At 36.7% G+C, this 27,288-nt stretch overlaps 1 protein-coding gene across 5 annotated transcripts in view; it reads left to right on the top strand.

The window, feature by feature from the left end:
* Positions 1 to 21,828, top strand: part of TMEM144 (transmembrane protein 144) — a 32,790-nt gene extending 10,962 nt beyond the window's left edge. For 3 of the 5 annotated variants that reach the window (XM_034064980.1, XM_034064984.1, XM_031048822.2), the window contains 4 exons: positions 1,052 to 1,171; positions 1,642 to 1,739; positions 3,775 to 3,828; positions 4,950 to 5,992. In XM_034064980.1, the coding sequence (XP_033920871.1) occupies positions 1,052 to 1,171; positions 1,642 to 1,739; positions 3,775 to 3,828; positions 4,950 to 5,033 (356 nt within the window). In that variant the 3' untranslated portion in view covers positions 5,034 to 5,992. Of the gene's footprint in view, positions 1 to 1,051; positions 1,172 to 1,641; positions 1,740 to 3,774; positions 3,829 to 4,949; positions 5,993 to 6,870; positions 9,673 to 21,776 lie in introns of those variants that run through there. The other 2 variants (XM_034064983.1, XM_034064982.1) reach the window with 2 other exon arrangements.
* Positions 21,829 to 27,288: the final 5,460 nt, after the last annotated feature.

The raw sequence follows: 27,288 nt of genomic DNA, 5'->3' as shown, positions 1-27,288 counted from the left end.
AGAGAAGAGGGTTGATCATAACTCATGCAGAGAAGAGATATATAGCAATATAAGTAATTAAAACCTTGTAGGTTTTGAAACAGAAACCTTTTTACATAAGCTTAATTGCCAATTTCAAACATTTCCACAGACATTTTTTTCTTAATATTTAGTGTATCATCTTATCAGGTAATACCAGCTGCAGTTTAAGAGCAACATATTGCGGAGAAGTCATAATACTGCCATTAAGAAATTGTTTGTTATGTCACTTACAATTTCTCTTGAATACTGGCAGCCTGTATATTCCCCAGCTAGACATAACAGATGTTAACATTACTATAGCTGCCTGTCCTGTTGAGAATTTACAACTCCAAGGAGACAGCAATCACCTTGCTACATATAATCATAGAATGGTTTGGATTGGAAGGGACCTTAAAGGTCATCTAGTTCCAACCCCCCTGCCATGGGCTGGAACACCTTCCACTACATCAGGTTGCTCAGAAACAATCTCTTTATCACATATGAGGTCCATAAAGGATTATTGTTATTGATTATAGTGACCGAAATTGTGATGCGTTCTTCAAGATAACAAAAAGACAAAACTCTGCCGTGTCTAGATTCCACAGTGTGTGCAGTTGTCTTGCACTTAAATATACAGTAAAGAAATAAGGCTGTATACAGGAGTACAAATTTAGATGGTCAGGAGAGGATGCAGTTATGTAAAATCCCTTCCCCCAGTTTTCTAGCCTCACCTGAGTATTTTCTTAAGGTTTTAATAAAATTATTCAGTACTTTGACTTACAGATTTCCAAAAATAACAACTCACAGAAATATAAAAGCCTGTAATAAATGTTAAGGTTAACACAGCAGTTAATTCACATTTAATATATATGTAATTGACCACATCCATCCAGTCAGCCTCGCAGCTATGTTGGTCACAATCACAACTGAATTTGAGTTGTTAGAAGTAGCACCATACGGGTTTTTTATCTATGTGAATGCTGTCAGTGAAATTAGTTAAAATTAATAACTGATGGTTTAGACTAATGTAATTTCATGATTTCTCTTTTAGATTTGGATTATGTTTTTGCACACTTCAGTGGAATATTTCTTACAAGTACTGTCTACTTTTTGATCTACTGTGCAGTCAGGAAAAATAAACCTAATGTTTATCCCCAAGCCATTTTGCCAGGTAGGACTGGTTTTCAAATTACAAATTAAGTTCAGTTACTTGTGACTGTTTTCAGTAGTCAGTTTAAGCCATGTGTTGGAATTGTAGTTTACCTTTCAAGTCTCTTCATTTGACCTTTGTCTCTTTTGAAAGATCACTTCTATTTGTTTAATTAAAAAGTTAGGAAACAATGATAAATTTTGTTCTAATCTGAAACTGGAGCAAATGACATTGCAGATTTTCAAAACCTGACTGCCAGAGTGGAGAGCACATTGCCCAGAAAAATATGAACTTTAATTAATTTGCTACTTCAGTTGATGCAGCTGATTTTGTCTCTTGAGCTTTGGTTTAGATTATCAGAGCCAGCTTGTTAACGTAGTTAAAAAAAATACATACATGCTTTTTCTGTACTATGCTATAAATATAAATGTTCCACAAATTGCTGTCTATACCTTGCTGTGCATGTTTTTGATTGGGATTTGTTTTTCTAGGGTTTGTCTCTGGTGTGCTTTGGGCAGTAGCCAATTGCTGCTGGTTCATAGCCAATCATTATCTCAGTGCTGTGGTCAGTTTTCCAATAATTACTGCAGTAAGTATATAAAAAATAAAATCTGTGACTAGAATTAAAAGTGAAAGAGGTTTTTTTTTCCATCACATTTGTGGAATTAAGTTGAAATTATGACATGTCTAGAGCATTTTAATTAAGAGTATATGTTACGTGTTCTGCTTGTCTGTGCCAGCCTTTGGGTTTTTAGGAACATACATGACTGTGACAAGCACCATATTGGTCAGTGCCAAGCATAAAAAAGACCTAGAAGAAAAGAAAGTGTGAGTCTTCACGGTATGTAAAAGTCAAAGCTGTGAAACCAGAACTATATCAGAACTATAAATAGTAAACTGAACTGATTTAAAAAGAAAGTATTTTATGCTTTCATCCCAAGAAGTAAATTCTGTTCTTGATGTTTTCATTTGTGAATTTTATCCTCTAGCAATCATTTTCCTTAATTAAGTCAGCTCTTTTTTCTTTTTGCAGTTCTTGAACAAACAGAACAGATTATGTATTGCTGAAAATAAGGTTCTTATGCAAATGAGGGAAAAATAGGTTGGCCCATTTTGTCTGGTTTAATCCTGTGTATGATACTCTACCTTTAAAGCACTGTTAATTTCCAGAGGTTGCATAAATTCCATCACTAGGTAAAAATAAACTTTGTATTTACTTTCTTGCCAGTCTACTAGATGGTGATGCAAAGGTGGATAACTTCTGGCAAATGAGAGTTCATAAATATCAAAGTTTACTGAACAGCAGTTATTTTGGAAACAAACTAATGAAACATTTATGGGGATTAAGCTTTGCCTCAAGATGCAGTAAATCAGAATAAACTCTGCAGTATGCAATATAAAAAAGAGACTTGGGATCTTTCTAATTAGAAATTGAAGGATTTGTGGAAAGCAGCTTAAGTAACTTAGTTATCAGCATGCCTAAAGGGCAAGGATATAAAATCACAAAATGAAAATTTAAGGACAGCACTGATGAGAAACTGCCTATCGGGACCACAGGTTCAGAATTGCTGCTTTCCTTCACCCTAGAGAAAATTTCAGACAGCTATTCATCACATGCCTTTAACAGTCTGTTTCATTTTAAAAATGCATTCCTCTTGCAATGTACATTATTTAGGAAATGAAATAACACCTTAGCTATTATTCAAGTAATAGTTGGCAATTTTACTAAGAAACAGCACCCACAAATACATTCAACATGAGACACTGTTTCCTGCTTGCCTAAATCTGTGTCCTGTCAGCTGTACTGAACATGGAGGGAAGATCACTATCCAGATATCTGTCAAGTGGTTCCGAAAACAGCTCTAATGGGAAGCATTAATAGAGCCAGTTTTTGCTTCATAGTCAGATAACATTTTCTCATCCGTCATGAAAATTCCAGTCATTACTCCCACAGGGGGAAAACTATATTACCCGGAGTGCTTGGAAATTATCATGTATCACTGTTTGCTGTTAGCTGGGAAATCTGTGCAACAGTATCACAGATAATCAGTAGTTTTCCTGACCCATCTATCTGGCTGGCTTTGTGCTTTGTCTAGATGCCTGCTATACAGGAAACACATTTATGTTTCAGTCTCTTGATATCATACTGTGTGATAAAATCAAACGTTGTCCAGCCAGTTACTCATGCTAATAAAGGAAATGTTAGGAATATCCATGGTACCTACCAATAAACCTGAATGGTCCTTAGAAATGTGGTAACATTGTCAACTCTAATTTGGGCTTAAGTGTGTCATATTTGGAGTCTACGAAAAGAGTATGTAACAGCCAGTGCAGACTCTACGGCATAATTTAGAAATAAATTGTGCCTTCTTGGGGGTGGGGGGAGGGGGAAATAAAATAAATAAATAAAGTCTCTTGCCTCTTTAGCCCTTCTTGAAGATTTTACTGTGTCTTACTTCGTAAAGATTGCAGTGATACTTATGCTTTTGCCATGAGCGCCATAATTATGTGGAATGTAAAGGACTGAATTTGTTACCCAGACACATTTACCCACCCTGAGAACAATAATGAGAAGATGGTGCATTTCATGATGTTTTAATATACAACTGAATCTTATTCTTTAGGGTCCTGGTCTTGTTGCTTCAATGTGGGGAGTCCTTGTATTTAAAGAAATCAAGGTAATCTTACTACGTCTCTTACCTAATTCTTTCTTGCTTTGTCTTTATCTCTAGGAACAGTATGAATCACTATACACCTCTATCTCTTAGATTTCTTCTCCTTACAAGTATTTCAGTATGAAGCTGAAAGTCATATCATGCAATATTAAGGTTTCCAAGAAAGCTGAAAAATTGAGCAATCTTTACAGGAATGAAAATTTAAATCCCATAACTGTATGAGCTGCAGTGGGAGTAAATGAAGACTGTATCAGGGCCAGGAGGCAGGATGCCAAGCACAGCCTGAAAACAGTATTTAGTATGAGCCAGTTTTTTCAGTGGGGCAGGGGAATGAGTAGCTGTCCTAGTAATCACATAGACAAGTAGATTAGACTTTTTGGGTCAGGTTTACAAAAGAACTGAAAAATGACGCAGTTAGCTGGCATTGCTAATTACAGTATAATGTAGAGACCCTAAACCAATGCAGCAGTGGCTGCCTAGAAAGAGCTAACTTACTGGATGTTAACATACATGGCAGATATAATTTTTCTAGTGGAACATCAAGCACTGAATGCTATCAGTGTAATTCTCAGGTTCCCTTAGCTAATCTCTCCAGGATCCACAGGTACCTAATTTGCCATTAGAGGTCATCTTTCCCAGTATTTTTGGAGACACTGTGAAATATGTTAGGCATCCCTTCATCAGGAACTAGAAAGTCTCTTTTACTCACCCACTGCAGATTAATGTTGCACCACAATAGAAGGCCATCATGTTCATTATCTAAATGTCTGTGATGCACTAAATCTTTCATCTTTTCCACGCATTCTTAGAATAGTGTCTTCATAACTGCTTACTACTTAAAAATAATCTGAAAATAGACAAAGCCCTTTAAAAATACTTTTTAAAATTGCTGAATTAGTCTTGTATTTTACTTTAGTGAACGGCATCATAGATTACTTGTATTAAACTGTTTTGAACAGCAAATATGTTACAAACTTACGAAATTTACCATTTCATGTAATAGATTTATAAATTTTGTCATAAAACGAAACCCTGGTTATTTATTTTACTTGGAGTTTTTTTATGAAGTTGTATCTGTTACAACAGCCTGATATTTTTCTTTTTCTCTCCCTTTGCCTATCCAGGGACTGAAAAACTACATTTTACTCTCAGTAGCATTTTGCATTATTATGGCTGGATCATTCTCCACAGCTTTTTCTAAAGTTTGAAAGGATCTTCTGGACCAGTAGGTGGTGCTGCTGTTTAATATACATAGAAAGACATATTGCTATTGATATATAGCAATACATAATGATTTTCAAAATGAATGTCCAACCTTAACTTACTTCAGGCAAGTGAAAAAGAAAACCTTTGCTCCCATTTGGCATGAATACCTGGAAATATTTACTTCTGCATTTCTTGGATCAGTAGCAATATCAAAGGATTTTAGTAAATAAAGCTAAATGATTTTATAGTTATTTTTTTCCGGTTCAGCTACCATGTCATCATAAATTGCAGTTCACTGTTGTTATGGTGGATAAATGGATTTTAATTCTTAGTCTATAATTATGTATTTGCAAGCTGATTTGTTTTATTATAATGTCTGTCTTAATGACTTGAATATAAAATACATCTTGAAATATTCTTTATGGAACTGATAAACATGAAGATATGAAGCATTTTTTAACTTAGAAGCATTATTCTTTAAAGTAATCAGTTCACATAAAGATGTTACTTCCAATCACTTCAGAATTTTGAAGGAAATGTAGGGAAAAAATAAATCACTTGCGTTTGCTGCTAAACTGTTTTGCTGCAAGAAATTATGTAGAAGTCAGGACCAGGTACAAAGTTTGGGTTTTTTTGGTAGCAACTAAACATTGCATTTCTGTGTTGAAATATTATGTGGTCCAAATAACTTCGGGCATTTTGTGAATACTTACTTTCTATGCAGCATATTGAAATCTTAAAAATTATGTATGGCAATATTTATTATATCAAAGCATTATGTTAAAACTAGCCAATCTGCACCATAAAGAAGATTCCCTATGAGAAATGTTGCATACTCTGTCCCATGACAGCAACTGCTTAGTTTCTTACTCATGGCAGCTAAGATCATTTATGCAAAGCATGTTGTCTGAACCTTCCCATAGTCTTTCCTTGAGTATATTAAACAACCCCAGCTCCTGCAGTCTTCCCTTGTTTGTAACGTGCTGATCATTTTTCTTGCTCTTTCCTGAACTCTCACTAAGTATCTGTCTAGAAATATTAGACATGGCAGTCAGACTACAGTCTTAGAAATAAAACGAGCAGCAGCAGCAAGATTTTTCTGTTTTCATCCAATTTGCAAGCTCTGTTCATGGTTACACATCATAGTATGACACTTGCTGTCACAGCTTGGTATTGTTAACGTGTTCGGTTTGCAATCATAATTTCTCCTCTCTCCCTTACACTCTTCTTTGTCTACAATTTATCAGATTTGATCTCGGAACTGTTACTTAGCCTGATTTTTTCTACTCTATAGTTATTCCTACCCACGTGTCAGAACTTGGTGTCTGATAGGGTTTTTTCCCCCTTAAGGCATTCCTCTAGTTTTGCTCTGTATGTTAACCCTATCCTCCAACAAGTTGGCAGCATTTTCCAGGCAGATGTCATCTCAAAATTTAGTAAATATACTCTCTAATTACTGTAAATAATTTATGAAAATGCTGCATGATACTGGCCTTCTCTTACTTTTTGATACCTAATGTAATACTTCTTTTCACTCTGTCAGGGAACAATTAACTACTCCTTTGAGAACAATTTTCCTGTCTTGCAGTGGTTTTATTTACACTGCATTCTCCCAGCTTTTATGGAACACTTGTTCAAGTCAAGATAGATGACATGTATTACCTTAATCCCTGATATCCAGGTCAGACACAAGTCCTTCTGACAGATTCGTGACTGTTACTTGCCTAGCCCTTATTTTATTGACTCAAATATGAGTAATTTGTTCCCATGTTTGTGAAATAACTTCAGTTAAATTGGATATTTATATTTCCCCTGGGTCTGTTTCCCTTCTTCTTAAAGATCACAAGAACTTCTATATTCCTGCAATGTACTCCATGCCAGAAAATTGCTGATAAGCAAAGAATTAACAAAACCAAAATACAGTGTTCTCAGGCTCCTCTACTTTGCAGGTAGGTTTTAATATGGCAGTTCTTATTCCTATATCACCAATTGCAGTTTGTTAACACTGTGATCTGTGTAAGATTGAAGGAACTGTAACTCACTGGTTTGCTAAAATAATTACAGTGCAATGCAGTATTTATAAAGATAGTGTGATTACAGCACCAGTCCACTTTGATACACCAGTCAATTGCTCAGCAAGGATCATCTGTTTAGTTTACTATTGTATGCAGGTCACCTTCCACATTTGGTTAAAGTCTGCAAGTACAGTCCACATTATTCAACGAGGTATTCTCTCACTAGTTTATGGTAAGCAAATTACTAATGCCATCATGTTGGAAGATGTGGAGCCAGAACTCTCAGGGAGGAGTACCATGTCTGCATGGGCTTGGACAGTGAACTAGCCTATTCACACTACCAGGGTAGAAAGCTAACTTCTAAGGAGCACCACAGATCTCTCAGGCCACAGACACCTTCAGATCACCTTCAAGGGAGAACAGGAATAAGCAGAAACAAAAGGTCAGGCAATGAAAAGATACAAGAATGCATGGCACGAGTAATAACTGAGCTAAAGCATCAGGAAAACAAAGACACGTTGTCTGGTAGAGCAAAGCCCTGAATGGAAATTGAAGCAGGAAACCAGACAAAGCTGAGTGAAGATGTTATGAAGTTGGGTGTATCACAGCAGAAATATATATGGTATCATCTTTTAGTTGTCTTCCAACAGCTGGGCAAGCCACAGTACTCACTGAAGAATCAGTGCAGAGGGGCTGTCATGCAATTGCTGGTTGCTCTGCAACAACTGTGATGGTAATCTGCATCTCCAGCTGTGTGAGGAATAAAGCAGGATCACTGAAGCCTAGATACTGTGGGACCTAGTTTATCCCTAACCTTGGTCAGCTGCTTCCCATCCTGTGCTACAAGGAAGTGCAATAGGCCTTGGCTACTACTGCTTTTTGGTGCTGTTGGTATCCCAAGTGAATGCTTCTTGGGTTTTTCAGAATTTTAGTGCACAGCTTACAGTGATAGGACAAGCAGGCCACTTGTGATAGTGAAAATGTTATGACAGGTTAGCAAGCAGAAAAATTTGTCCTGGTAGTACCTGGTTTTACTTCCCTCAGTTCAGATTCTGTCTTGCTCACTGCATTTGTTGTGGTTTGAGATAAATCTGAAAATGGACAATGAAACTGAGGCTGCACCCATTCCCTATTAAAGGAGTGGCTCTGTCACATGCTGTCATGTTCAAAAACTGAAGTTGATCTCTACCTTGGCAGTAGAGATACATCTATGTTTCAGGCTTAAAGTGTTTCATATGCTTCAGTTTGCTTTAACTGAAGAGTCTTTTCTAATATTATCTTGAGTTTCTACTATCTGTCTTGAGGGGTGCTTCTGAATTAATGGCTGTTATGGCCCCAGCATGATTACAGGGAACAGTTGAATCTTCCAGGGTGGGAGCACATTTACCTTTCCTGGTTTCTTTACATGGTCATTGGCTTTCTGAAATAAACGGGAACACTGAACTGACCATAGCAATTGCCACATAAATGTATGTAGTTTGATGCAGTTCTCCAGTCTAAATTGTAAAGATACCCAATGTGCTGAATTGCTGAATGCTAATTCTTGTTTGTGAAGGCTCAAGTATGACTTGTATTAAATGCTTTCTTAGATAGCTGCTAAGAAAAATCTCAAGACAAATCCTATCAGATTTGTCTTGATAACAGAAAAAAAAAAAAACCCAAGGCCACCTCTTGCAGCTCTTTTCTGTGGTAATTCATCAGGATATATGGTTTATATGTGTTTCGTGTTCAATATGTATTTATTCCAAAATATTTTCTCATTATGTTCATTTGGCATACATTGGATAACTATTCCACTCATTTCTGAGATTTTCTTCAAGTTTTGAGTTTGAAGTAACACTGGTATTTCTTTCATGTTAAAATGCTGTATTAACAGACATCTGTTTATAGAGCTTTTTATACAAAACAGTCTGGAAGCCACTGAGTTGAGTTAGAGAGAAATCTACAGCTAATAAATTATCATGACTCTGTTTATATCAGTGTGGTTTTGCATCAGTGTAAGAACTGACCAGAATAATTCTTTTTTTTTCTGGGGGGGAGAAGGTACAGGAAAAGGGGTTAATTCTTCTTGTATCTATAACTGAAGGAAAAAACAAATGTAGCACCAAGGTGAAAGAATCACATTTCTTGGAGAAAATTATACTTCAAATATTTGATTGTGCTTGTTTAGAAACCTCTAAGAACATATTTGAGCTTGCTTAAGATTTTTTTTTCTGGCAATACTTAGAGGCAAACTACCTTTAAAACAGAGGTAGCCTGGGAATTTCTAAGTAAGATTTTTGTGCAGTGTTGGGAACTGAGTGTCACCTTTTCTAGACATCCCTTACCTGCTCATTATCAGTTCATTTTCTGAGGTTCACGCAGTGCCCTTCTCCCACATTTTTATTCCTTCATGTTCTTAGTAAAAAATATTTTTATCTGGAAAAATAACTGAAATGCATTCACTCATGTGTCTTCAAATGTAAACAGTGAAAACTGGCTTCTTTTAATCCTTACAGAAAGTTTTATATTTTACCTATAATATAATGTTCTTCCTCAACTGATACTCAATGTTGATTAAATGCTTGTTCACCAGTCTGACCTGATCCGTGAGCTTTCTTGCATCTGACATGAAAATAAAATGACAGCCAAGATGATGCATGATAGCAATTCCTGTCTTTTTTGTCTTTTATTTATTTTTATACTTACCTTACTTTCGAAGAGAAGACCAAAGTTTAATATCTGTTCCATAATTACTGAATGCCTAATGAATTCCATTCTCCTTTAGCTGTATATAGTGCTGATAGGTAGTGACTGTGTATTTTAGCTGATATACTTGAGGTGATTTTAAAAATCTAAGATACATTTTCTCTTTAATGTAAACACCAAACAGTTTTTGTGCCTCTTACTGTACCAAAGGACCTGCTTGAGAGTCTAACCTGAGAGAAGGAATAAGACTCAAAGGAAACAGGAAGTGCTTTTGTCCTACTAGTATCCGTGATTGAGGCAATTGGACACCACTGGTCATTTTCAGATTGTGTAAATAACTCCTAATGATCTTAGGGTTTGGTATTTCTACAGGAACCAATACATTAGTGACATAAATTACACATGGATATACATTAGTTGTTTCCCATATCCTAGTATTTTCATGCAGTGGATCTTCTAAAAACATTTCCTGTAGAACTAAGAGATAAACCACACAGGCCCCAGGGCCAAAGCAGGGAAAGGGTGCAGACAGAGAGGATCTTCACCTGACTAGTTAAATTTGCTGATGACACCAAGCTGTGTGGTTCTGTTGATACGCTAGAGGGAAGGAATGCCATCCAGAGGGACCTTGACACACTTGTGAGGTGGGCTGATGCCAACCTCATGAAGTTTAACCATGACAAGTGCAAGCTCCTACACCTGGGTCAGAGCAATCCCAGGCACAGCTACAGGTTGGACAGAGAAGAAGTTCAGAGCAGCCCTACAGAGAAGGACTTGGGGGTGTTAGTCAATGAGAAAATGAACATGAGCCGGCTTCAGTGTGCACTCACAGCCCAGAAAGCCAACTGTATCCTGGGCTGCATCAAAAGGAGCGTGACCAGCAGGTCAAAGGAGGTGATCCTGCCCCTCTGCTCTGCTCTCGTGAGACCTCACTTGGGAGTATTGTGTGCAGTTCTGGTGTCCTCAACATAAAAAAGACATGGTGCTTTAGAACAAGTCCAGAGGAGGGCCACGAGGATGATCAGGGGACTGGAGCACCTTCCATATGAAGACAGGCTGAGAAAGTTGGGGCTGTTCAGCCTGGAGAAGAGAAGGCTGCGTGGAGACCTCTTAGCAGCCTTCCAGTATCCTAAGGGGGCCTACAGGGGTGCTGGGGAGGGACTATTCATTAGGGACTGTAGTGACAGGACAAGGGGTAATGGGTTGAAACTTAAACAGCAGAGGTTTAGACTTGATATAAGGAAGAAATTCTTTACTGTTAGGGTGGTAAGATACTGGAATGGGTTGCCCAGGGAGGTTAGTGAATGCTCCATCCCTGGCAGTGTTCAAGGCCAGGTTGGATGAAGCCTTGGGTGATATGGTTTAGTGTGAGGTGTCCCTGCCCATGGCAGGGGGGTTGGAACTAGATGATCTTGAGGTCCTTTCCAATCCTAACTATTCTATGATTCTATGAAATGGAAGAACTGGTGGCAGTAATGTTCCAGTACTGTTTGGTCTGCTGCAGTGAAGGAAATAACCGTGTCCCACTACTCCAACCTGCTCTGAGACCATAGGCAAGCCTCAAAGGACATTGTTGTCACCATTCATGGACCAGTGAAAAAAATACAGCCTCTAACTTGATGAGTCATTTTTGCTTTTCCTCATTTGTGGATGGAGAGTGGGGAGAGGAGCACTTGTTTGAAGCTGCAGAATGATAGCTGCTCCCACTTGTATTTACACATCTGAGTTTTGATCGTAGCTGAGGAAGAGTCCCAGGAATGCAAAGGTTACAGGTGCTTCACAGATCCAGCTTAGGAGAAGAGCTGATCCAGTACTTAATGGAGTAGAAATATTTCACATGAAGCAATGCCTTGACTCTGCCGTTCATTTTCCAATTGATTTGGTGAACAACTGAAAGCTTGAAGCTTGTATAAAACTGTATCATGGCTTGTGTTCTTGAAGCATACTGTGCTCATCAAGTTCAAAGGAAATAGTTTAGACTCTTGGCTTGTTGTGAGTGCTCCAGATGTACTTGCAGGGAGCATGCATAACCTCATCTTCAACTTCTGCTTCTGATGTTTGTGTCTAGCATTTTTAAGTGAAGTAGTTGAAATTTAGTTCATACAAGATGCTACAAATCCATACAAAAGCTGCTATTTCTAGCTAACTAAAGCTGTATATGATTAAAAAATGTTCTTATTTGAATATTTTTAGAGGTTGGCAGCATTTCATATTATGCAATGTTTATAATAGGAGAAACAAGATATTTTTTAAAACTTGTGACTCTAGCAATGTGCATTGTATTTTCTTGGCTTTCAAGAGGCTAGTCACCACAAACCTTTCTTTTTGCACTCTTCTAACTTTGCAGATGTTGAAGTAAAACGCTTGCCTTTTTTTCTTTTCCACTAATTATACTTGCTATAGTTTAGTGCCTGATACAGTCTTAATTTAGTGAGCAACAATCCATTCAATGAAGCAATAGTGGTTTTCACAAAAAGGAGGGTAAGTTGAACTAGGTACATATATTAATGCGTGTACAGTCTTATGTCTTTGGTGATATCAAGCCATGCTATTTTTTAGCAGATCATACTTTTTGTTTTAAATTACTTTTATTCAGCAATTGCCAGTCTTGCTGCATCCCCTGCATCTCCTTTGCTTAAGGGAAATAGTGGTATGTACCATCAAGATGGGCTGATTCAGCAACAGACTTCTGCCACTGAATCAGGATTTCACTTGTGTTTCTCATAAAGTGTGTCATATTAGTTTAAGATGCTGCCACTGCCCAACTGTTTCCTACTAACAGACACCTCACAGCAAAACCAGTGGATAAGATTATGAGGGGTTTTGTGTACTTATGGGCAAAAAATCAGGTAGATTAAGTTGCTGTGAAAAGGTCACCTAACACAATTCTGGGAGCTGTGAATAGCACCTTAGTTTTTCGCACATTAAGAAGAGTATGTCTTTGCTAATTCTTATCTGATTGTTGTGACAGAACTGCCCTAAAACTGTTCCCTAAAACTGTTTTTTTGTTTTCATTTGGTGACAAGATTTACGTTTACTTTTTACCTGAAGATAAACACTTTGCAAACATCTGTAAATATACTATGCCCTGCTTGGCTTGCAAATGTACTAGCTGCTTGTCCTATTTAGCATAATTTCCTTGCCTTTATAGATAGCATCTTGAATTTATTAGAAATTCAAAATCTTTGTTGCTGTAAACACAATTATTGGCTATGCCTTAGACAATATTTAATATGCAATGACATACTGCTGCTTAGGGCTGCTTAAGGATGTGATGTGTAAAGTTTGGTGGCCTCTTTCCATCAGTGTGATAACTGGAGCTGAAAATGCAAGAAAATATCTCTTCTCTGAGCCTCCATGAAAAATGCCCTGACCAGGATCTGGAGAACTCTTAACATTTCTTTCATAAGGGAGAACCAAAGCAGCATGGTTGGACTCCAGCAAATGTATCTTTATTCGGCTAGAATACATAAAGAGTTGCTAAACCATGAAATTGCTTCTGAAAATTTAAAACTGAGAAAATACTTCAGCAAAACTGTCCCCTCTGTCCAACATTAACTTGTTTTGTCTCGGTATGTGTTGCTCAAAGCATTACCTTTTGGATTATTGACAATTTGCTGACAGAAAATTATTGAGAATATCAAACTTTAGGGCTGCCATCAAAGCGTTGCAAAGAATGTCACAGGTCCAAGTGACTGAGTTGTGTGTATATAAAGGTGTGTCAATGTCTGTGTATAGACATACAGAGATAGATACACTCTAAATTAGATGCTCATGATTAAGAAGGTTCTAGGAATTGTTGCAAGTAGCTGTCTGAAAATGTCAACACGGTCATCAGGAGCAGTTGAAAAAATGTTAGTGTTCAAAGTTACTAAACAGTAAATGGAGAAATGTCACTGCCAGTGTACAGCTTCAGTTCACTGATCTCCAAAATTCATGTATAATAGATTTTTAAAAGTCATACAACATAGTCTTCCCTTGTACACAGTAATTCCATATTTAAATAGAAAAGGACTCCTCAGCCTGAATTATAGAACCAAAATGTGAAACTAAATGCCAATACATTAATAATATGAAATACATAATTAAGGAATGATTAGTCACTATAGGTTATGATGTAAGAACATTTGAATACACTGGAAAGTTATTAGATGAGGTTTGAAATACTAACGAAAATTATTTTTCCAAAGAAAACATAATCTGCATTTTGAAACTTCCTCTCTGAAGATGTAGTATACATTAGTATTATAAATAAATCTGTGACTACAGCTGATCAGAATGGACCTCTGGCTTAAGCCTTAAAGCCACCCTAATAGAAACTTTTTATGCCCAGTCATAATCACTCAAAGACTAATATTTGCAGACTGCAGCTACTCCATATACAGAAGACTTGATACTGATTTAATTAAGACAGTCATATCTTTAGTATAAAGATATGATATCTTTATACTGTACTTAATTATAAATACTTATCTTTATAATATAAAATGTTTCCTTTGACCAAGAACATTAAATTTAAAGTAATATTTTTACTAAAACCTTTGAAATATCCATTCTGACACAGAACCTCACACAACCAGAGACTGATTCTAACAGATGTGTGTAACTAAGACTGTACAGTGCCTAATAAAAGTTACACTGATGACATTGCATCTGATGCGGCTTCTGTCCTGCTGCTTTGCTGTGCAGTAAGGAATTCCTCCATGGAATCCACATGTGATATAGTGGCAGAAGTGAGGAACACTTTTGATTAGGGGTAATTGTATTTTTTCTGCAACTTCTGTCAAAATTTGTTATGCTGGTTTGTATTAATTGCGATGGTAAGCACGAGGAAGAGTATAAGTCAAAAGGCAAAACTCCAGAAAGTAATAAAAGAGAAAATATTAAAGAGAAATTATTAAGAAAATCTGAAGGAAAAAGCTAGTAGAAATGTGATGAGAAATATAAGCAGAGCATTCATATAGGACTTCAAATAGAAGGACAATGAGCTTTTAATTAAGATATGGGAGACAGGCATTAATTCAAGAAGTATGGATGACAGATCAGACCAAGAGGAAGATGTTAATATTCAGTACACTTGTAATAATAAAATTTAAAAACAACAAAGTTACAATAACAGTTTCTGATTACCCAAGGTGAGGGGACTGTCCTGGTTTGAGCAGTAGCAGTCATTTTTCTCCTTCTTGGTAGCTGGTGCAGTGCTGTGTTTTGACTTTCAGGCTGAGAATGTTTGCTGATAGCAAGCATGTTTTGAGTTACTGCTCAAATGTTTGGTTTGTTCAAGGCCTTTTTCTGAGCTCATGTTCTGCCAGGGAGGAGGGGGGCCTGGGAGGAAGGAGAGGCAGGACACCTGACCCAGGCTAGCCAATGAGGTATTCCATAACATAGCATGTCATAACCAGGATGTAACTGAGAGAGACCCGGAAGGGCTGGAGCTCTGGAGGGATGGAGGAGGTATCAGTCGGTGCTTGGTCGGGCAGGGTGGGGTGAGTTATGGGTCGGTGGCTGGTGAGGTGTTGTATTCTCTTCACTTGTTATTGGCTTTATCATTATTGTTTGTAGTAGTAGTAGCAGGAGTGATTTGTGTTATGCCTTAGTTATTAAACCGTTCTTATCTCAATCCGTGGGGGCTACATTCATTGGATTCTCCTTCCTAACTCTCCGGGAGTTTGGGGAGCGAAGGGGGGGAGTGAATGAATGAGCTGTGTGTGGACTTGATTTAAACCAGTTCAGCATATCAGCTTGAACCTGACACGTTGAATTGATTAGGCTTCTAATTTAGGAATTGTGTCATTTTATCATAACTGGGCTCAGCAGCTCTGAATCTGTTTCTTCTAGCTTTACACAGTGAAATACAGGATGCTGAAAAGAGAAGAACCTTTGTGCATTTCTGCTGTCTGAGAATGCTTTCAGACATTGTGATGTGTCACCAGCATAATTTTTTTTCCTAGTTACTAAAATAATAATTCCATTATTTATCCTTGTGCCTATTCTGGGGGAAAAAAAAAAAAAAAAAAAAAAAAAAAGAAAGAAAATGGACTCGGCACAAATTTCCATTGTGTTTTAGAATCTTCATTTAGAAATCTGTGGGCACTAAGGCTGGCTAATGGTGTTTGACCCTGTTAGAGAAAGGACACAACAGGAAAGAAAAATAGTGGTTTAGCCCTCTATGGCTACGTGTATGACTATTAGGAGCAGAATTAATTGGTTTGGAAAACATGTTCTTGTATGCAACAGAAAATAGTAATTTGAGGACTCTTTTCCTGGTACAGTTCTTAACAAATAGTACTGAACTGATCCATATACCATCAATTATTACTAAGGCAGTATCTCATGCAGCTCTCCTAACATTATCAGAGAAAAAGTAGTTATGGGGGAGGAAATACTTCTGTTGCTGGTGCTGTGATCTCAACTGCTCCTTTTATAAAGGTAGAGAAAGCTGTGCATGAGGAAAGTGAAAGAACTGGCCTGTTTGCCAACTTACCTTATCTTTTAACTCAGGCTCTACTACTTCTGTATAAATTTTGTACTTCTGTACCTGCTGAAGCCATTCTCAGATTTTTAAATACTTAAGTCCAGGCCCACAGTCAGTTCCTGGAAACAGCAGGTACGTGCCTGTGGACCACACTGATACCAGTAGGAAGGGATTAGCTTTTTTTTCCAGAATTTTGTCTTCCACTTTAAAATCAGATTTAAAAGCATGTCCCTCAGGTGGAGAAGTTTCACAAGAGGAGCCCTGATCTGAATAAGCTGTGTGACAGCCACACCAGTGGATGAAATTGCAGCCTTTTGACAGTCTGTCCACAGAGACGTTAATAAGGGAGACTAAGATGTGCCAGTCTTGACTGGACAAAATGTATATACCTGACCTGTTCCTGCAGTGTGAACTGGACTGGGAAAAGGAAAAATTATCTTTTAAGAAAGGATGCATTCAAAGCAACTTGACTGACAAGAAGCAAGAGCTCAGTAATTTTAAATAATAACTGTGGTTTGGTCAGGAAAAGATAAAAACTCTCTCAATAGCAGAGCTGCTTTAAATTATTAGGTAAAATATTCATGTCCATGGCAGGGGGGTTGGAGCTAGATGATCTTAAGGTTCTTTCCAACCCAAACCATTCTGTGATTCTATGATTTAATTAGAGCAACAGTGTTTCTGTGGATGGGGACAGAAAGAGATGCTGGCCTGGGAATGGGCAGCTATGAACACTTCTCAGAGCATCCATTCAGAAAAGGTCAAGCCTCAGTGGGCCCTGTCTCCTGGTGGTCGGTTTCCATGTTTCTCTGTGGTTACCACAACAACATAATTGTTTTGCTGTGGTTCACTAGGGAAACAGGTGACTTGCTGTCAGTAAATCCCAGTTATTCAACTTTTATTCTTTTATGTGTTAACATCCTCTCTTTCTTTTGATTATTAGAATGCTTTTTAAATTAAATTGACAAAATAAACATTAAATGCACACTTTCATTTAATTGCGCAGAGGAATACAGTAAGCAAGAAACCCAAAAATGGATCTCAGACAACATCTTTGGATTACTCTTCAAGAATATGAAGGAAATTCCCACCTCATAATTATTATAGGTTATTTGCAACAGTTATTTTCAGATCTTTATTATGCAAAGTAGAGGCTTGTCCTTTTGATGTTGGTAATATATCCTGAAGATGAACTTTTTTTCTATTCTACCACTGTATTTCCCTCTTCTCCTTTTTTAATAATTTCTCCAGGCCTTGGCTTTCTAGAGTATTAGTTTTAATTTTTTAGCCTCTGAAGTTCAGAGCTGTCATAAGCCTCTAGGTATCTCTACTCTTTCTTACCTGGAAGGTCAAGTCAGTATGCCAACAGCATGCTGGTTGTCAACTCAACCAAGAGGAGCTCAAATGAACCGTATGTTAAATCTCATCTACTGATCTACGCATGGCACTATACAGATACAGATGAACCAACAAACCAATCTGATTTTAAATTGCCATCATCAGAAAAAAAAAGTAGTCATATCTTTGAGCCTTCTACCGTCTCACTTTTTGCAGTTAGTATTGCTTACTATACAAGAGTTTAATAATTTCTGCTATGAAATGCAGTAAGAATGAAAAGACTTCTGAATAAAATCTTCATATTTTAGCAAAAATCTCAGAAACTAGTGGTTACCATAGCATGCTGAGACTTTGGGATCATTTTATGTCTTTTTTCCTTCTTTCCTCTCCTTGCTTTTTTAGAGTGCCAGCAAATGTTGGCACAAGCATTAGTCCCAGTCATTGCAACCTACTTCAGTTTAACACTTCTCCTTTATTGACAGGTTAATAGAACAGCCTTATACTGCTGTGGGGTGCAGAACATTGTGGTCCTTCTCCAATTGAATTATGCCAGCAGAAGTCCTTAAAATTGAAAAGCTGGACCAGCAAAACTGTTTTTCTCAGCAGAGCTTACGTAAACCATTTACCACATTGGTACAGTGTAACATCCTTAATGCACTTTCATGTATACCAAGAGTGTTTTGCTACTACAGTACCCCACTATGCTGATGTGGTAAAGCACTACTAAAACTGAATACATTTGAGAACACAAATGCATACCTTAAAAAGCCCTATGCGGACAGAACAATACACTCCATTGTGAATGACTTAAGCAAGAGGCATGTTTCCCCAGCTCTTTTTTTTTGTTGTCCTCATTTTAGCTCACAGAATTTTTATTTGTGGTAGTTCCCTACTAACATTATTGTTGCTATTGCTGTTGTTATTTATATTCATAGTCGTATTTTGAAGGCAAATTTGTTTCTCTAGAGGAGATTTCTGCCAAAGAGATTTTATCAACAGAAGGACTAGCTGCTTTTTCTTCATGCTTTGAAACAAAGTCAGCTTTGAAAAAGTCTTATCACCCACTAAAGATAATGTTGCAGCCTGTTATATCACATTCTGATTATTCAAAGCAGGTTAATTAATCTTCAAATGCATATTTAATCCCACATCCTATGCATTTCAGCACAGCTCCAGCATTAAGTACATTAGTCATTACTTTTCAGTAAAAGGTGAAATGAACAACATATAAGATTTCAGAAATATAAATTTTAATCAAAAATACATTAAAATATATCTTTTGGGATCTGCAAGGCTGAACCTCCAGATGACTGGCTTCATTACAGCATTGCTGAATGTTATTATTACTTGACAGCTGCTCTGTATCTGACATGAATGAGTTACTGATCACAGCTCATGTCAAGCTGACAAGTCTCTACCTAGTAATTACCACCGACTGCCACAAATCTGAAATTTACTTTGGCGATTCAGTCCACAGGACAAAGATCAAACTAAAGGCAGAGAGGAAAGGCAAGCAGGCAGGACAGTGCACGCTGTCTTTCCCTGGGATGTAGCGTCTCTTTCAGGGCCAGTGAGTCAGATTATTTATATTTTTTTTTGTTTAAAATTCACACAGAAACTCTTCAGCAGACAGAGGGTAGATTTAGATCAGACATTAGGAAGAAGTTCTTTACTGTGAAGGTGGTGAGGCATGGGCACAGGTTGCCCAGGGAAGCTGTGGCTGTCCTATCGCTACAAGTGTGCAAGGCCAGGTTGGACGGGACTTTGAGAGGTCTGGTGTAGTGGGAGGTGTCCCTGCCTCTGTCAGAGGAGATGGAACTAGATGGGCTTTAAGGTGCCTTTCAACCCTAACCTAATCCATTCCATTCTATCTCCATTCAATTAACTTTAGCAAAGTACATTGTATTTGATGTCCATTACCAATATATCCATTTATTTAATCCCTTTGCTTTAAACAGGGACATTTCTACTAATGCTTGTCCTTTTGTTGCATCTTATCATCTTTCTGCTATTTTAAAGATATAATATCAGGTCTGTATTTTTAAAAGAACCAATTTATAAACCTTTGGTTTGGGTAGAGCAACTGTTAAAAAAGCATCGGTCTGATTTTAAAAGTAAGTTACAAGGTACTTTCTTTCTCTTTACCATCTTTTTTAAAGTGTAGCAATTTTCTCTGCCACTTTAACTAATAACAGGAGCTTTTGCTTTTCAGCTTGATGACCTTTATAAAAAGTCTGCTTTTGACTACTCCTTATTTTAGTGAAATAACCTCCTAACATCTTTCACAGCAACATGCTATGATGTAGTTCTTTTTGGATTATGATTATTGTAAGAAACTATGAATAGAAAATATCTTACAAGCAAAGCAGTAACTAAGCACGTTTTCTTTGTACAAATATAGTATATTTCAAAATGTTTGTATGTGAAAGTTTTCCTTTAATAAGCATTGTACTACAAATGTATGACGTTGGTGGAAGATGTGCTTGTCCTGAGAACCAGGAAAATATTTAAATTCACCATTTCTTAGCACATCTATTCCTTAACATATGAGAGAAATGAGCTCTCTCCATTGCCAGCTGGAAAAGATTTAATTAGATTAGCAGCCACCTGTAGAGCCAATTAAGCTATTAGTTAGAAATAAGGCACCTGACAAACACAAGGTTTCTTTCTTCTCAAGATTTTATTTATGGTGTAGTGTTGGGGTTAGGAAGATTGTTATTCACATACACCCATTAAAACAGGTTCTTTAGGTTCGGTACTTGGAGATTTCACAAAGCCATCTGATGATTGGTAAGTAATATTTAGAAGATAATAGTAAAGATTTGGGTTATATTGCACCAGTCCTCTTTCATACTTGGAAGACTGAGGTATTTTAGTTCTGATACCATGTCTAAAATATAGCTAAGAACCTTCTGTGTTTTACATACATATTGTGAAGAAGCTGAAAGCTGTCTGTATACCTACAATAAACAAAAAAATCAATGAATTCCCTTACTGACTTCTTACCATTGCTTCAAGAAGAAGTCAGATCTTTCAGGGTACAGCCTGAGAATGCTTTTGGTTATTAAAGCTACTTAATTTGGAAAAGGAGCTGCAGTTACATATTTATGATGTTTTCTTAAAAATAAAGATGAAAGCAAGAAAATCCCTTATCTTTTACTAAAAGAGAATTAGGTTATTAATTATTTATTATAAAGCCATTCTAAACCATGATGCTTGTGAGTCTGCTGAATTTACAGGGACAATCCTCAGAAAGATATAATGGAAGAAAAGCTCAACAAAAAGAGGATGGCCTTTGAGAAGGATGAATTAAACAGAAGTTACAGAAAACGTTTTTGGTTTCAGTCCATGCTGCTTATTTAAGGGGATACATTTGTCGCTCAACATGGTTTTCTTTTTGCAAAACACTCCTTCAGTTTTAAAGAAGCAGGGATTGCTGCTGAGCACAACCAATGTGCTTGTTGTCACAACATTTCTTAATATAGAGCCTTCATTTCAATTCTTTGCCTTTTGTCTAATCATGTACTTTCAAGCGTAAGTACTAGAAAATCTGGATTTTAAAAGCTAACAGCTTTTGTAACTACTGAGATCAAAGTATCAAATAATTTGAGCAGATGCACAAGATTGTATACATAAATCTTGTGCATTATTTGCAAACTCTTTTGGAAATGTTTATTTACATGTTATGGAAAGTCTTGCTGCCCCTTGTTCTAAAATACCTGGTGCTGTTCTCAGATGGGCAAGTGTGAATTTGATAAGATAGTGGTATAATTTAATTAGGTATTGATTTGGACGATCATATCTTATGGTCCCTTGGCAGCATTCCTTCTTGGAAGCAATTTAACCTGCTTGATAAGTTCTGTTCTCTATCATTGCTTGAAAATCTATTCTTTGAAAACAATCAGCTTTCCAAAGTTTAATTGAGGATGAGTCACAAAGCATGCAAATCTTCCTTTGCTCCTATCGGAACACTATCCACCAGGTGTAATTGAATTGTTTTGCATGTGAATCTTCTTATGACACAAGAAACAAATCCCTAGGATCAAGAGGGACCTCAGGCAACATCAATGTGGAAAGAATAAAGTTGACTCTGAGAAGGTAACCTCTAAAGTTGCATAAGAATTTTTACTGCAGCAATAAAATCTTCTGTAAGTGGAATTTGCTAAGCACAGAGGTGTTCAACATCTGGCAGAATTAGACCTTATGTTTATGATCTATTTTTATTTTTACAGGGTAAAGGAGCATTTTTGTTTACAAATCAAAAGCTGGTTGCATCTAGAGGAGGTAAGCATGACTTCAAAACCCAATGTGACCCACTTTGGCAACTAATGGGAGTCACATAAGAACCTTTTTTCTAGGAGTTGGATGTTAGATTTTTCTTGTGTATTTTATTTGTACGTTTATTAACCTTACAGTACCATCCCCCAGTCCTCAGTTGGAAGCTCTTCTGGCACTATGTGGCTGTGTTCAGGAATTGCCTAATAGTACTGAAGTTAGGCTCAACTGAATGCAATAATTAGTTGTTACTATTGTTTGATTCAGGATAAAAGGCTTAGAATTAGAAAGGCATCAACACTATACAGTGTTTAGTCAGTTTTCATGGGTATCTTTAGTTGCTGTAGTACTGTACTGCTGTAGTAGTTGGATAGTTTAAAGAACAGCAAATTGATGTGCTTAATCTGAGAGACCACTTAGTTTCAGCTATACGGTCCTGCCAAAATGAAAGGTGACAAGGAAAACAGAAGTTGTGCATAAAATTAACAGTGAATGAAGAAAATTTTGAACAAATATGAAAAATTGAAAGTTACATTTGCATAGTTATAGAACTACTTATTCTCACCTCTGTATTGGATTTTATGTCTATTAAACTACATAAAAACAATCAAGTCTCAGCAGTTGGAGAGTAACATCACACAAGGTTTTTAAAGTTACAATGGAAATACTGGTACCCACACAGCCAATACGTAAACATTGCCTCTGAGGGTAACCGCAGGCTTCCTCTTCCATTGTTTAGTTCTAGCATACAGGCCTATTTTTCAACAACATCAGTGTTCCTCTACCAGACAATCAGTCAAATATTTCCTTTGCAAAAGCATTTTCATTCTGTCCCTCCTCCTGTTATCAAATGAGTAAACAAGTTTATCTTGTTTGTAGAGAATAAAGGTGCATTCTGTTCTGCTGGTTACCAAGAAATAAGGTACAGAAGAATCCTTCCAGCCATCCCGGTTTTGGATTCAAGCCCAGGAATATGAGAACTGATCCTTGAGCACTGGTTAGATCTCTGCCCTCTGTAGTACTTAAAAGTCAAGTTAACATTCCAGCCAACGGCTATTACTCTAAGACCATACTTTGAATGAATAAGAGGATAAAACACCCGTGCTTCCATCCTGTGTACTGGCTGGAATATTGGCGTGGACTAAGCTGTTGCTATACCATAAGGAGATTGTAGGTTAATGTCAGATAAAAATTCTGGTATCCATACATCTAAGGCAGTATTTTTACCTGTGTGTTTATACATGTATGTAAGAGTCAACATCAAGAAGTTCTTTTTATCCTTCTAAACTCTTGATAACACTACAGATAGAAGACTGTAGTAGTACTATGCAAAGAAAAGCACCAAACTCCAAACTTTTTTCTATATTTTATGCTTTTTGCATTTCCAAAACATAGCACACGCTAATATGAATCTGAGAGTTCTTAGACAAAAGTAATCTGATAACATCTTGCTGTCTTGCACAGCTATCTATATACCTTCTCTTTTTGATGCCAAATGTTTTAATACAGACTTTTCTTAAGATTAGCAAATACAAAGTGTACAGTCTCATCCACTGCCCACCAAATCCTGACATAAGAGTTTAGTTCCATAGGCAACATAAGCAATGCACACTTACTTGCTTTATTATTCTCTGTAGGTAAAGTAGAAAAAGTAAATAATTTTATTAATTTCTGCCTAAAAGCTGTACATAAAGGTGTCATTATTTAAGAATTCTGTGTTACTCAAGGCATTTTAAGTGTGGGAACTTTTTTCAATCACTGATCTCAGCCTTTTTAATCAGTCTCAAGTGATTCAAATTACTCCTACTGGAAGTATACACAGGAGACAGCACTTCACATTTTCAAGGATGTACTCCAGACCATAGGCTCTATACAAGTGCTTCTCAGAAGGCCACCTGGCTCTTTTTTAAGTGTAATAAATATTCAGTTGCTAGCAAAATGTTACTTGGTGCATGCTCTTCCTCTGTGCTAGGTCATCTCTAGCTGAAGGGGGTCACCTTAACATCAACCAACAGTGTGCTCTCCTTGTAGTGCAGTTAGTAAAATGGTCTCCCTGCAAGGAAAAACAAAAAGGCAAGACTCACTGAGATCTTTTCCACTCCCAGAACTTTTTGCTCAGCTTTGGCACAGAAATAAATCAGAAGTGTGCTGTTCCCAGTAACCAGTGGATATTCTAAAGTACTTGTAGAAACTTGGAGGTCTGCTGGGACATCAGTGATGTAGATAGATCTTGTATTTTGCTGTAGCCAGTAGTGAAAATCCTATGTTTTCAGTATTGGAAGATTTGGGTCATTTTGACAGATTTTGACTTAGTCAAAATATATCTTTAACTCAATATATTTCAACATAGTGGCCAAAAAAGTTGCATGGCCAACTGATATAATGTGAAAAAACTGTTTTGACCTTGACCATAATTCTAATCCAATTCATTCTAGTTCAGGAATTATATAAGTCCTTGAGCTATGTGAAGTTATTCTTCACCTCTCTCAGGTGAAATCAGTACACATTTCTTTCAGACTTCTTAAGGCTTTTTCCAGGTTTCCAGATCCTTAATTTGTATTGACAAGAATGGGAAAAATCCAAAAGGCCATGCATTAAAATAGAAGACTGGGACTCCAGTTAAATTTCTACTGATTTGCTTTATGATCCATACAGTATGAATACTGCAACAGATAATGGAGCAAATGTTGTCAGTTCTTTTTCACATCTGCTTTTGCTTACCTTTACCTATAAGCTTTTCACTACATCATGGAGCACCTCTGAAAAGCACTTTATAGTTCAATTACACATCCTTCAGATATGTTGCTTGGAAAGTTTTGTTGGTATGCAAATTCTGGCCTTCCGTAAAGGGAATAAGAAAGATGCAAATTTTAAAATAGCATATATAATGAGAAAACAAATTCTTAATCAGCACTTTAGTACATCAGAGAAATGTTTACTAGGCTAATGATCCAAAGAAGGCTCATTCAGGCCATGCAGGTGCTCAACCAAAGCATAGTTTCACATTTTATCAATATATGCTAAATTAAACCATTATTAAAAAGCACAGTCTTTAACTGATATCTAACCATTCATGTAAAACAAGCAAATATTTTCTTGCTTTCAAGAAACATAACTGAACTTGCCAGATAGGTAAGCTAAGCAGATACACATCTGAGCTAAGCTGCCGGATCTTGTGTCTTATCTGATGCTGGAATTGATCCAGTGCTATTTGCATAACTTTTGATTAATCAGTTATTCCATAAGGGTATAAGCATTCTACAGAATTATTTCTACAGAAAAGATATATTCATTGTTGCCAAAAAAAACCATCAAAAAAGTAGGATTAAAATGTGTTAGACCTAGTAGAGTATTAAATGCTTTAGCCTTCTCTTCATTCTGTATGTATGATACTAACAAAGACATCTCGTTTAGAAGATGAGCCCTTAATACAAGTCTTATTTTTGGTGCAGTTAGAGTATTGATTGCTTTCCTGTTTTCAGGACTAGAGAAGGATCTTTTTAGGAATAATCTGCGAAAACAGTAAGATGCAAAAACATGATAGTAAAAAATAAAAACAAAAGAAACAAACAACCAGTGTTACCTACCAACTATATTGATGGTTAATTAACTAAAAAATGCATTATTTTAAATCTTTCTTCTGATATGTCTAAATTAGCCTCTTCTGCTTCAAGAAAATATGGATGGCACTGTTTGATATCACAGAGGAGAGAATATTGCCACTGGTGTATTGGAGGATAAGGGTGAAAACAAAACCTAAGTTTGCGTATGTCTTGGGGTGTATTCCAATCTGCACAGGTTCTCTCATGAGTGGGCCATTTTTGCATTTTGGTGCTTCCCTGAAGTGCATTTAAGAATGTCCTTAGCGTCCATCATGTGACTATTTAAACATCTCTTCTGAGGAAGGAACAATGTGTTTTAGTTTAGTGGTTTGTGCTTAGGAGTTCTGTTTTTAGGCATTTGGTTTGGTGGTGTTTGTTGTTGATTTTCTTTTGGGAGGAAGATGATTTCCTTTACTGTCTTTGTTATCTTTCTATTATCTTATTCTATGATTCTATGATCTGTTTTTTTTTTTTTGACTTGTTCATTTAGTCATGTATCTGTTGGGCAAACACATCTTTCCTTCTTGTGAGTGGCTTTGCAGCATAGAAGTCAAGTGTAATCTAGTGGTTAAAGGGCAGGGGTATAGAAAGGAAGGAAAATAGAATAGCTGAAATCCTCTTAACCTCCCCCTTTTCAATTAGACCTGCTCTAATATAATGTGAGCATGCTAGAGAATCAGATCAAAGAAATAAGCCTTCCACTGTAACAGAAATTGAGAATGGTTTGATACATCTTTCTTTCCCAGAGGGGATACTTCCTTCTTCAGAACTTCTGAAATTGGATCTCTCATTCTATCACCATTAAGATTTCTCTGGTGCTTTGCATGAAGGTTTTATTTCTTTAATTTTATGAAAACCTTGGAATGTATTTTTACAGTAATGTTTGTTTTTTACCTGCCATCTTTCTCTATGTGTGTATGTAACTTCCTCTGGCATTGCCGAGGTAGAAATCTGAGTGTTTACATAAATGAAGCTGAGTTTAGTTTCAAAATACATAATTAACAAACTTTCAAGGGATAAATATTTAAATTAATTAAAATAATTCAGCATTAAATATCCCCCTGTTTTAAACAAAGCAGCAGTGATGTTGCTTTGCAAATCTTTTTCATTTGGTTGATAGGTTTTGAGGTGTTTTGTGCATTTCTTCTGGATAATTCAGGGTTGCTTTTTCCATTCTATAAAGTAAATTGACAATGTCTTTTCTCCCCACTCTTGACAATGAAAAACAGGGTTGGTTTCCTTACTTTTTACATTTAAACAGCAAAATCTATACTTACAATCACAACTCTAAATGCATCAGCAGTAACTAGAAGTATACAATTTTAACCATGAACGTAAAATATAAGGAAACTCAAGCACATATGTTATAAATTTCACTAAGTGTACTGGAAAAAGAATAGTCACCCAGACTCCTAGTATAAATCAGCATAACTTCATTATTTGCAACAATGCTGGATCAGCCCAGCTCACCTCATAGTATGAGCTCTAAAGTATTTGTTGAGAGTACGCTTTGGCCCCTGTTGGATCAGCGTTTTCAGAATGTATTTTCTAATGTGATAAGAGAGTAACACTGCTTTACACAGGTGTTGATATGTACCCTTTAATGAAAGGAAAACACAGCATTCTCTTAGACTGAGATTTCTAGGAGTTATTATGCCTGAATAACTAAAGGGAGTGAGAGAAAGACATCCAAATTGTAAGCAAACCTGTATTCTGAAAGGCTTTGTTACTGCTAATCTGATGAGAAATGTGAATTATAATGTCCTAGAATTGATTCCTAAATTATATGAATGTCAGCATATAAATATGCAGCTTTGTTGGTCTTAAGGGTTTGACTGCACAGACTAAATTTTTGCAAACACAACAG

The sequence above is a fragment of the Melopsittacus undulatus genome, chromosome 7 (genome assembly GCF_012275295.1).
Source record: "Melopsittacus undulatus isolate bMelUnd1 chromosome 7, bMelUnd1.mat.Z, whole genome shotgun sequence".
In the NCBI taxonomy this organism is placed as follows: Eukaryota; Metazoa; Chordata; class Aves; order Psittaciformes; family Psittaculidae; genus Melopsittacus; species Melopsittacus undulatus.
This window is presented reverse-complemented; position numbering and strand designations above follow the sequence as displayed.